The sequence below is a fragment of the Alosa pseudoharengus genome, unplaced genomic scaffold (assembly GCF_046254945.1).
Source record: "Alosa pseudoharengus isolate Yale_2024_CS ecotype anadromous, Long Island Sound unplaced genomic scaffold, YU_APseudo_1.1 YU_APseudo_1.1_scf_5, whole genome shotgun sequence".
Lineage (NCBI taxonomy): Eukaryota > Metazoa > Chordata > Actinopteri > Clupeiformes > Clupeidae > Alosa > Alosa pseudoharengus.
Window position 1 is genome coordinate 29,276,784 of NW_027468837.1, and position 12,903 is coordinate 29,289,686.

General features: G+C 43.0%; 2 protein-coding genes across 3 annotated transcripts in view; one reads left to right on the plus strand and one right to left on the minus strand.

The window, feature by feature from the left end:
* Window positions 1–220: 220 nt before the first annotated feature.
* nat8l2 (N-acetyltransferase 8-like 2) lies at window positions 221–5,940 on the minus strand. The gene is made up of 2 exons (XM_076267824.1): window positions 5,628–5,940; window positions 221–2,253 (listed from the first exon to the last, which is right to left on the minus strand). Coding segments are annotated over exons 1-2 (678 nt in total). The 5' UTR covers window positions 5,629–5,940; the 3' UTR covers window positions 221–1,576.
* Window positions 5,941–8,912: 2,972 nt separating this feature from the next.
* Window positions 8,913–12,903, plus strand: part of slc12a5a (solute carrier family 12 member 5a) — a 225,554-nt gene continuing 221,563 nt past the window's right edge. For both annotated transcript variants that reach the window (XM_076267803.1, XM_076267804.1), the window contains exon 1: window positions 8,913–9,042. In XM_076267803.1, the coding sequence (XP_076123918.1) occupies window positions 8,913–9,042 (130 nt within the window). The remainder of the gene's footprint in view (window positions 9,043–12,903) is intronic.

Sequence of the window (12,903 nt, forward strand, 5' to 3'; positions counted from 1 at the left end):
CAATGACAATTTGAGAAAAGCACAAAATCGACTGAGAAAAACTGTAATGGCTTGTGAGAAGAGGCTCCCAATGATTATACTATATGCTATTTAATTGTTAATGCTACTAAAAACTACTCTGGTTAACCTAATTTTGTTTATAAACGTTTACACTTGTCATCCAAAAATAGACCAGATTGTCCTTTAATGAAGTGTTAATGAATTGCATTTTAATCTAAGTTCAGTCTTATTTATACAGTGCAAAATCACAGCATCGGTCATCTGAAAGTACTTTTCATAGTATCATATAGTTTCATATCATATCGTTGTGATAGTCAACCAATCAATCAATTCAAACTTTGTATACAGAAAAAAAAAACTAATTTGAGAAGGCAATTTGTGACAGTGACAATCTTCTCTATTAACATCATTGTTTAATTTCTGACATATCACTCAGTTATATAGCAATATGATTCTGTCCTGAGGCTGTCCTATGAGATGGCACCAGTTTCAGAACATCTGCATATACCATATATGCAAATGAGCAGCATATATATTGGACATGACCCCTTACAAATAGAATAAAGAATGAGATAGGCATATTAGTGACATTGGTTATGTCTATACTAGAGTCAGGCTCATGAAAGGTTTTGATTATGTCATATTAAAACATTTTTGTTAATCTAGGCATATTAGTGACATTGGTTTTGTCTATAGTCAGGCTTATGAAAGGTTTTGATTATGTCATATTAAAACATTTTCGTTAATCTAAGAAATTAAAATGAACTTTGATTCTTTCACAAATAAGTAAGTCAGGAAGTCATTCGCACATCTACAATATTTTTCATTGCTCAACACAAAAAATAATGTTTCTTTCACTTTTGTATAGCACTTTGTAGGTGGCACGTTCTACAGGCATCATTGAGTTCGTTGATAGATTTAAAGTCTGATTAGCTTTTGTTTCGAGTCAATGTACGTTTTTTGATACTGAAATAATTATATCATGGTGGAGGCCGTACATTTCCATCACAATTTGTATCCAGTATAAGGATCATTGTGAATTGCAATAACATCTTTCAAGGTGTTTCATGACACTTTATTATTAACATGGCATAGCATGATTTTTCATGGTACCTTTAAACTCTTTCTCCAACAAGGACGTGTCAAGCCACCTCTGCCTAGATTAATTAACTTGAGGAAGTATGTTCAAATGTCAACTGCCTGCAACATGACAGAAGGATCATTTCTGGATGTATGGGCTCCATCTTAACTACGACTCAGGATACTGCATTATGACATTCTTACAATAGGGAGGAATTCTACTGGTACTGGTTCAAATGTGAGCCACCCATTATCATCCTGTTGATACTATTTCAGGATGACAAATTCTTACCACAGGGAGGGATTCTACTGGTATATTATGGACAGTACAATGTGGCACATCTCTAAGTACTGGCACAAGGAAAACATCTGGTAAACAGACATCTACATTTAAACATAGCTGAGAGGATTTCCTTTTAACTAGCTCGTCCATCTAGTCCAGTCGTGAAGGTAGGCTCAATGCTGTTTGCCAAATCACTGCCTGCTGGCCATGAGGTCACAGGGGTTTCTCCATCCTCAGAATGGTGACCCTGGTGAGGTTGGTGACCCACTGCGGTGACTCTGTGGTGGTGTGAGTGTGTGTGAGTGTGAAGCCCATTTTCTCGTACAGCGCCACCGCAGCCCTCTGCGTGGAGCTGGTTTCCAGGGCAACTTTGGAGAAGCCACGCTCCTTGCAGAAGTCGATGGCGGTCTGGGCCAGTCGGTATCCGAGGCCCTCGCGGCGACACGCTGATGACACGATCATGCGGAACAGCTCGCCGTACCGCTGTCCACTACCCGGCTCCGTTTTACCCGCCACCGCCACCATGCCCATGCACTCGGACCGCCCGTCCACCTCTGCCTCCGCCACAAAGAAGCTGTTGTCAGGATCGCTGAGGTAGCTGCGCTGGATGTCTCGCATGTCTGTGCGTAGTCTCGCCTTGACATATCCTGCATACAGCTCATAGCTGCAATAATACACCAGTGCGAGCCAGGCCCCACCCATAGAGGCGGCGAGGACCCAGCCACCCAGCAGGTATCCCCCCACACACAGGAGCAAGGAGAGCCCCACGTAGAGTGGCTGGCTCATAGCATGGGTGAAGGTGGGGTTGATGTGCTCCTCAATCCCGTCACGAAACAGAACTCTGATGGCATCTCCATCGCTGGGCCGGAAGCGTCTGATCACCACGTGCACTGCGGGAAAATACCTGTTAAGGACACTGTAAAACGCTCTCACATTCTTTGGTTTCTGATAGGACTGCAACAATTAATCGATTAGTTGTAAACTATTAAAAATGAATCAGAAACTATTTTGGTGATCGGTTAATCAGTTCAAAACATTTCAAGACCATAGAGTTGGTTATTTCTTGGTTTACTTACTGCTGTGTGGCAGTAAAGTGAATATCGTTTGTGTGTGGAAAAATGCGGACATCAGCTTGGGCTACTGAAAAGTGGTCTGATACTTTGCTGCTTTCTTTCTTTCACACCATGGCCCCGAGTTTGGCAGCATATTTTTGCCGCTAGTGGATGCACGCTGTGGCCAGAGCGAGTCAGACGTACAAAGTGGGCAGAGTCAAGCATTTGTTAATTAATAAAAAGATTTTGTTAAAGCCGACCAATAGTGTTGAGCGATACCTTTAAATGGAATGCGTCAGACGATATTATAGTAGCATTTACAATCTCAATATTGTTCCGCATCTGATCTGAATACTTTTTCAAAGAATAATATGTAGCTTTTTTTCTGCTCTTCCAAGCAATTCAATTCTCAAAAACATGGTTCTAGCTTTTCAGACCTGTTTTAAATACCACATCACATCAGACCAGTCTGTTATTTTGTAAATCCATAGCAATACGATTCTGAGCCAAACATATGATATTACATATTCACTTATGAGTCGCGCTGAATCGCATTTAATCTCCAATGGATGGGATAAGCTATAAACTACTCTGTGATTATGCCAAAAAATGACCTTATGAGTTAATATCTCATAACTATGATAGGCCTACTATTGTAAAATTATATCCTCGCCTGGCGTTAGTATTTATTGGAAAGACGTGCAAAAGAGATGAATGAACTGGATGAATTGACAACACCGCACATTTACATAGAAGATTGCCTTGATTCATATTGGTCATGCATTAAAATACTATATTAGACTTACTATCTGTAATGGTTGGAAATAATGTTGTCAACTGATGTTGTCTATGTAGGCCTATGTAGGGCTGGGACGGTATATATGTTTTCTTACCGCGGTCGGTAAGCAAGAAATTACTGCGGTTTCGCGGTATAGGCCTACCCCCCCCTCCCCCCCCCCAAAAAAAAACAAAAAAAACAAAGAAAATGGATTATGAATTTTGTGCCGCCATCAGCCATCACAGCCAGTTAAACTTTAGACAGCCGCAGCAACTTCAAAGACCACTGGACCAATAGCCAACGCTATCACGATTTATTCATGACGCTTATGCGAATGTTACAATGGTAGGCTACCACACGTTTTGATGGCTGCCTCAGGTTTTAACAAAGGTAGGCTACTGTAGGTCCTAGGCTAGCCTAGACCTACATGTCGCTGTTAAATTCTTAACAAACTAGAACATAGTTTTTAATTCTTTCATGAACTAAACATGTACTGTATGACTCCTTTCTGGCCAAATTTCACAGCTTTCACGTTTAACAGCTTTATGTAAATCGAGTTTGAACGGAGAGAATAGAAAAGTGTTACGATTCCAACATTATTGTCTCTTTTGGTATTTCACACACATTAGTGAAACTATGTGAATAGAAGTACATTTTCCTGTTGAATTAAACAATCCAATCAGATCAGACTTGTGTAATTTCCCCTCTGCAAAGCTCTGAGGGCTTCTCATTCAAAAAGTATGTGACACAAATTCATCAGATTTTTTTTCCACTCATATATGTATTATAAGGTCATTTCCATGCATTAAAGGAGAATTTCGGTGTGATATTGACCTAAAGTGTGTTGAAACATGATACCGAGTGTGAACGTATGTCTCATAGCCCATCTCGGCTTGTCCCCTGCACTCCAAAATCTGGCGCTAGTTAGCCGATGTTACCAACAGCTTTTTCAATGGTGGTGCTTCGGCATCGGGCTAGCCATGCAAATAAATCACTGTTTTACACCATTTACGAGGCTCAATGTATCTCCACACTTCATTGGTAGACTTCCGAGGGCCCTGACATTTAAAACGAGACATTGAGAACTTTGAAAAAGCACTGGTAGTTAACTTACAAGACGATTTATACAGACAGTATCTTCACGAAGTTTAGCGTTTGCAGCCATCATGAATTTAGTCAAAAATAATTCTGTGGAAATGCATGGATTCCAGTTGCTGCTACTGGAAGAAACTGGAATCCATGCATTTCCACTGAATTATTTTTGGAATCTGATCCCTTATCATACCTGTTCATTCTTACTCGTCGCTCGACTTACAATGCAACAATAACAACATACTACTCATACATAAATCTTATTTAGAGAAAATAAACTGATCTTTAGAGACAGACTGGACATTCTCAGCACAGTATGTCACTTAGGGTTCCTAACTTGAGGATGAAGCCAGTCATCTCAATAGAACTCAATGTATTGCAATGGATGTACTGCCCAACGGGAAGTTCGGACCTGGTTTGGACACAACACGGGCAAAGATGGCATCCCCCATGTTTGCGCGTGGATTAAGGTGAATATCCAGAGAATGTGCACTTTTTTTCCTGAATTGTGTGGTCATTTTACTAAATTGTGGTCTCATTTTACCAAATGGGGGTCTCATTTTACTAAATGTGCTATCAATTTAGTAAATCGTGTGCAATTTACTAAATTGAGAGCACAATTTAGTACAACAAGCACACAATATACTTAAATTGTGCGCACAATCTAATAAAATGAGACCACATTTAAGTAAAATGAGCGCACATTCTCTCTCTCCTTACAAAACATCTTGCAATGACACCTTGGACTCTATCATGTGCACTTCACTTTTTGGTGAAAAACTAAAGTATGAAAAATTATATTACATATTCAAAGGTTTCATCACCACAGGTGTATCAATCAAGCACCATGCAGTCTGCGTTCATAATTTAGGTGCTTTATTTTATACACCTGTGGAAAGGGACCTGACGAAACACATGAATTGACAAATGAATGCTAATCGGGATAAAGACAATTGTTTTGGGAAACAATTACAATAGCAAAATGATAGGCCTACTGCATGATACATTTTGCATTATGATGCATATTAGAAACATAGGCTATCTATGATTTGAAAGCTATACCGGATTGTCGAGTGCCATATTGCTGGGGGCAATATACAAACAAACACTTGCCAACAACCAGAGACACCAGTCTGATTTCCAGTCAGTCACATGTTTCTCCATTGGCCTCCAGTGATTGTTGCCCCCACCAATAGCGGCGCTATTAACGTAGGCCTACGTTCTGGAGCCCAATACGGTATCTAGCCTATCTATGGATGCATGCATGATGGTTTGAAAGCAATTCGGCAGCACATTCTTGCTAGTAATCCAATGAATGACAATAGACTGAGCAAAAACTTACTTTTCCTCCTCTTACCCCTGTTCCAGCTTGATTGAATCAGCTTACTCAAACGTTGTCTTGATAATTCAAAGGTAAATCGATAGATGTGGCGCTCTCTCTTTGTTTGAAGACTTGTAGAAAAACTGAGCGTAACCAATAACTAACCATGAGTCTACAACATTTAATAACTTATGTTCAAAGTTCACACGCGTCTTCGTAACTCATGGAGTGCACGACTATAGCCTACTCTGGACACAATTACCGGCACATGCACACAGATGACCCCTGGACTCTTATGTTTAACAAATCACTTTAGCAGAGTTAATTACATTGCTGCCACGTTCCGACTCTTCTTCTTCCCTCCCAGCATACGTGGGGTGGACATAACGAAAGCGCTATCGCCATCTAGTTTGCACTAGTTGTCTGCCACAGCTTTGAACCACGCATGGGTTGTACCCTATGGTTGTACCAGAGCCCGTCTACGGACATTCTCTGGTTGTACAGACTAATCGCTGCAGTAGCTGTATCCCACGCTACGCTATGGGAGGTCCTTTCCCGCGACATGGAAAAAAAGCCTACAAACTTCATAGATAACTAGATGTACCGCAGAGCGCTACAAAATATGACCGCCGCCCAGTCCAGCACATTTTTTCCACAAAAAGAAATCACGCTGAAAGGCCTATATGATTCTAACTGTCTCACTAAATTGCATTATCCACACTCAATTCTCACTGGTATCTGCTAGACAACAAGTACCAAAACATGATTAGTTCATAGATTTCACATGTAAAATTAATTTTATACAACCCCACCTCCATCTTGCCTGTTTATAATTCTGAGGAATTCTTGATTGTTTGTGTTATGTTTATGTTATGTGTGTGTGTGTGTGTGAGTGTGTGTGAGTGTGTGTGTGTGTGTGTGTGTGTGCGTGCTTGTGTTTGTGCCTGCGTATGTGCCTGTGCATGCAAGCGTACATATGTCTACTGTGTGAGTATGTGTCATACGTATGATTACTGTGAATGTATGTGTGTGTGTGTGTATCTGTGCACATGTGTGCACATGAAATGGGTTAACATGACCCCTGGAGGCAAACATACGGAAAAAAATGGTCATCCTAGGCCCTACAGTTCTCAAGATATTCACAGAGAACTGTGTCTGCCCTACCCTCCTTTCGGGGGGTCCAGTCCAGCGGGGGGGCTACAGATCAAAACGAAAAATGACAGTTCCATGCTATCCATGTGGGGGTACATGCCCACCAAGTTTCGTGTACCCCAGTCTTTCAGTGTCCCGGGAATCCTTGTTGGTGTATGTCACTAAATGTACACATAAATTATTTTATTGTAAGGCCCCCCATGAACGAAAGTACACAAAACTTGGCATCCATTCGGAGGGTGTCATAATGATACACTTTTAATTTCGTGCAGTTTTGACCTTGTCAGCTAGAGATATTGTGATGAAAACACCTAATTTTTTGCTTTTTAATTTTTAACTAGGTGGCGCTATACATGAAATAAGTGGTAATGGGATGGGTTGACATGCCCCCTTAAGACCAACATACATAAAAAAGATGGACCTCCTAGGCCCTACGGTTCTCGAGATATTCACAGAAAACTGTCTCCGGCCACCTACAGGCCAGTTGGTGTATAGTAACATAAATTAATTTATTGTGTGGCCCCCCATGAACGGAATTCCACAAAACTTGGCATGCATACAGAGGGTGTCATAATGATCATACACTTCCAATTTCGTGCAGTTTTGACTATGTTAGGTCACAGATACCTTGAATTACAACACCTCATTTTGTAATTCATTACCTCATTTGTGGCGCTATACATGAAATGAGTGGTTATGGAATGGGTTGACATGGCCCCTTGAGATCAACATACAACAAAAAAATGGTCCTCCTAAACCCCACGGTTTTCGAGATATTCACAGAAAACTGTGTCTGCCCTACCCTCCTTTCGGGGGTCCAGTGACAGTCAAGCGGGCGGGGTTACAGATCAAAACGAAAAACGATGGTTCCATGCTATCCATGTGGGGTTACATGCCCACCAAGTTTCGTGTACCCCGGTCCTTCAGTGTCCCGGGACTCATTGACGGAAATTTGGGCATGCGAAAAAGAAAAAAATCTGACTAAACCTATATGACCGCCGCTTCGCTGCGCGGCGGTCATAATAAGTCGAATTTTTGAGAGAAAAAAAATATATAAAAAGTGCAATCACGAGATGCAAAATCTCAACGTTGTGACTGGGGGGGGGGGGGGAAATATGTTACATAATGTGAAACAAACTGATGGCTTTTCAAATATTTTTATCTCAAACTTTTGACATAGTATCTCGAAATTCTGACTTACGCTATACTATCTCAAAATACTGACCAAAAATGTCAACTTACCAGGCCTATCTCAGAATTGTGATTTTTTAGTATGGGCTTCCATACTAAATCGAGTGGTATCAATATGTAGCCTGGTTTATAGTTTGTAAATGTAATAAAAATAATGTAATGTAATAAATATAATAAAATATATTCCAGACTCTTCAAGGGTCCTCCCTCCCCTTGGAGCCCTAGTAACCAGTAGGCCTACTGGTTTTTACCCCCAGTTCGCCCCTGTAAATAAGACGAGATTTCCTTTAATTTTTTAGCAAATTCTGTTTTTTTTTTTCTTCATAGGCTGGCCAGTGCCTGACGTAGGCTATGCCTACTACTAAACGACGCAACGCATGAACAAGCCTACAAACAAAATGTGCCGATCATTAGCCTGCACATAGCTGATTGGCCAATAACATTATTGTATAATGGTATATGGTATTAAACGTTACAAGGCAGCTACTATGTCAAGATATTTCAAATCCAATAAGCAGCCTAAATGCAATTAAAAACGGCATCCTTAAAATTGTTCTGTCACTAGGCTATGTCAAGTAAACACGAAGACAATAATTCCAGGTATTGATTCATCCATAGCACCTTTCACCGGCTCTAGGACCCGGATGCGCAGCTGTTCCCAGACACCGGTTGATGTAAAGCTCACCACTCATTCAACATCCCCTATCAGCAGACAATAAGCGCGCGTCTAGGCTGGGACTCGCGGGCAGGGGCAATACAACACTCCCTATATTTGTGATGGAATTGGCCTTCACTGATTTCAGATTGACTTGTTAGCGTGTAATAGGCAGTGCTGTGTGTCCGGTGGGATCTGCCGACATCTGCATCCGCGGCGAATTCCTCCACCGCGCTACGCCGGGGAAACAGAAGCCGCGTCGACCGCCCGCCCACCCGCCCGCCCCTCTACCGTGAGGCACCGACATCATGAGCCAGAGGTTCACGGTGACCGCTTTCTCCAAGAGTGACGGCGACCGCTGCACGGCAGACATGCAGGGCGAAGTGAACCAGCTGTTCGAAGGGGATGAACCCACGCCGGGCGCATCACACCAAGACGGCGCTACCACACTCAAGGAAGACGCAGCCAGAGGTAGGATTTACAAGTTACTCAGCAGCCTACCTGTGGTCCAACATACTTAAGTACATAAGTCCGATCTGCAGACTGGTAGCGGAGTCTTAGATGCCTGCCGGGCATGACTGTCAGTCTGTTTGTGTGACTGGAATTCTAAACGACACATTGTTATTCCGCGAAGGTCTTATACATCTGCATCTACAGGTGCATCAGACAACACACACAACCTCTGTCTCTCCTCTAAGACAACGAGACGTATCTGCAATGATTTAACTTTGTCCTTAATAATGGCAGAGATATGGAAACAATGGCAGAGATAGGAAAATAATATTTCTATATGGGTTCTTTCTTTCAAAATAATAAATGGAGACTCTTGGTCAAAACCACTCATCAAATTTAACTGCATTTTTGGAATATCTACATGTATGATGATGCTGTTATGATGGGCAACAGATAGCACAGACTGATGAGAGTGTTGAACCAGTAATATGATTCCTGGTATTGGCCTTGGTTGTGCTTTGTGGTTGGTCTGTCGGGTCAAAGCCAATATAGGGGTTGGGTTGCGGAGGGAGAGCCAGAGATGCATGAGTTTGCAGCTTCGTTCTGCAGTGTCAGAGACAAGCCTATAGGAGGGGAGCCTTCCAGGGTAACCATGTGTGTGTGTGTGTGTGTGTATTTGTATCCTTACAGCCCTGGATGTCAATGACAATTTACCAGCACATAATGTCAAACATGACCCACAGTCAACCATGTTAAATCTGTTGGAAACAAAGAACTTAGTATGCATCTTATTAACTAACTGTGTGTGAGAAGAATCACTCTGAATACTGTTACTGTAATAAGAGGCGGTTTCATCAGAGACTTAGGTCAGTGCCCAGAACGGTGGTATCTTTGGGACTGATTTGACTCTCATTTTGCCCACTATGCCAGCCCAGTAGTAGCAGACTGAGCATCAGGTCTAGATCCAGGACCTATTCTAGACCTGTTCTAGTCTAGATCCAGGACCTATTCTACACCTGTTCTAGTTCAGATCCGGGACATATTCGGGACCTGTTCTGAGCCACATAATAAGTATAGTATAAGTATATATACTTTTTTGATCCCAACCCAATTTAACGGTGAATCGGTGAATTAGTGAAACACACTCAGCACACAGTGAACACATAGTGAGGTGAAGCACACACTAATCCCAGCGCAGTGAGCTGCCTGCTTCAACGGCGGCGCTCAGGGAGCAGTGAGGGGTTAGGTGCCTTGCTCAAGGGCACTTCAGCCGCGGCCCACTGGTCGGGGCTCAAACCGGCAACCCTCTGGTTACAAGTCCAGAGTGCTAACCAGTGGGCCACGGCTGCCCAATAATACAGTAATAATACAGTCAGACATCACTGATTTTAAAGTGTAATGCCAACAGACTGACTTAAGGATGTAATGCCACCAGTTTGTATTGTGATCTACACAGACCATGACTTTATGTTAAATGTTGTACTGAAAGAGCACCTTGTTTTGCTTGACCATTGGGAAATGGTTTGTGATCAGATATTTATGGAGGGGAACTAATGACATAGTTGAATTGTACACTGTGCAAATGAGACAGTGTGGATTATGAGTAAGATGGACCTGATGAAAGCTTTTTCTTAGATTAAATATTTTTGGAATTTCTTTCCACCAGAAAATGTGAAATCATGACATGTAACAATGTAATTAACCACAATTTTAGCACTTTACTGATAATTTATTATCACAAACCTCAATGTCTCACATTCTTTAGATAGGGAAATAAACAACATTTGCAGCATTTGGATTTTTCTATTGTATCACGGAACCTCCTGTAGTTCTTACAACTGGTAATATCACACTCCTAATAACAGTCCTTCAACTCCATTACTGTGATTCCTTTAGCTTCTTGGGCCTTGAGCTCAGCCGTATAAAATCTAGCACTGTATTTCTGTGACTGTAGACCAGGAGCTGAGTGACTCAGAAATTCAGTATTGCAGGTGTGTGTGTGTGTGTGTGTGTGTGTGTGTGTGTTTGTGAATGTGTGTGTGACTGTGTGTGTATGTGTATGTGACTGTGTGTGTCCATGCATGTGCGTGTGTGTGTGTGTGTTTGTGTGTGTGTGTGTGTGTGTGTGTGTGTGTGTGTGTGTGTGTGGTGTCGCAGGCACTCTCTGGAGACCCTGTTGATTGGCCAGCGTTGCAGCTCCTGATAGATCTCCATTATGAAGGGGTCCATGGAGCGCACTGATTCATTTTTATGCCGTCTCTCACCTGTCAGAAGCACACAGAGAAGGGGCCGCCCAGGGACCTGGGGTCTGTCCCTCACACACTCTGACAGCACTTACTATGGGGAACATGCTGTGGCAGCACACACCAGCTCCTCCACACTCCTCGGCCGTCCTGTCCTCCCTCTCCTCCCCATCTCCTCTCCTGTCCTCTATCTTCTCTCCTCTTCTCTCATCTCCTCTCCTGTCCTCCCTCTCCTCTTCTCTATCTTCTCTCTCCTGTCCTCTATCTTCTCTCTCTTCTCTCATCTCCTCTCCTGTCCTCCCTCTCCTCTTCACTATCTTCTCTCTCCTGTCCTCTATCTTCTCTCTCTTCTCTCATCTCCTCTCCTGTCCTCCCTCTCCTCTTCACTATCTTCTCTCTCCTGTCCTCTATCTTCTCTCTCTTCTCTCATCTCCTCTCCTGTCCTCCCTCTCCTCTTCACTATCTTCTCTCTCCTGTCCTCTATCTTCTCTCTCTTCTCTCATCTCCTCTCCTGTCCTCCCTCTCCTCTTCTCTATCTTCTCTCTTCTCTTCTCTCTCTTCTCTTTTCTCATCTCTTCTCCTGTCCTCTATCTTCTCTCTCTTCTCTCATCTCCTCTCCTGTTCTCTATCTTCTCTCTTCTCTTCTCTCATCTCCTGCCTTCTCCTGTCAACTCATCTCTTTTCTTTTCCTCTCCTCCTCTCTCCACTCCTTTTGTTCTTCTCTCTCTCTCTCTCTCTCTATGAAACTCATCTTAATCCGTTACACCTTTGTCACAGTCAGGGGGAGCTAAACTCCATCTTCACTCCCCCATGTAGGAACTAAATTAACAGTGTGTCCACGTGTTCCACTGAATATGAGGAGCCGTTTTGGAGGAGCGCACAGGCAGTCGCCAGGAGACAGAGCAGCTTTACACGATGAGATAGAGTGAGAAAGAGTGTGTGTGTGTGTGTGAGAGAGAGAGAGAGAGAGAGAGACTCTCGGCTCTGGTTCAGCAGCAACAACGTTTCCATGGCAACAGCAGCCTTCACATTCTCCGATCAGAGTGGAGATTGGTTGCTTTGAGGACAAGGATGGAAGGTACTGAGTGTGATGTAAACACACATACACACACACACACACAGAGGTAAGAGTCAGTCAAGGACTCAGTTGGTACCTTTGCCCTAATCAGCCCCAACCTCCGAACTACGACAGACCAAGACTTTGACTCTGATTTAGCCTTCAAATGGCCCTGATTTGGCTCTGATTTGGCCCTGCTCTGGTCCTGCTCTGGCCCTGCTCTAGCAGTTCCTGTCCCCAGCAGTCATTCGAGATGTGCGGCTGTCTTTCCCACAGTGTGACAGAGTGCACATCAGACAGGATTGAGTGTAGAGCTCAGCTCTGAATCTCCCACCACCACCTTCCTTTAGCCGCCAACCATGAGGCAACCTCGGGCTACACACACACCACCGCAGATACCTATGAATCTGTGAAGTGCAAAACTGTATAGAGTGTGTGTGTGTGTGTGTGTGTGTGTGTGTGTGTGTGTGTGTGTGTGTGTGTGTGTGTGTGTATTTTAGGGATGCACTGTTGTTGATACCTGATGGCATTCTCCATATGCATACT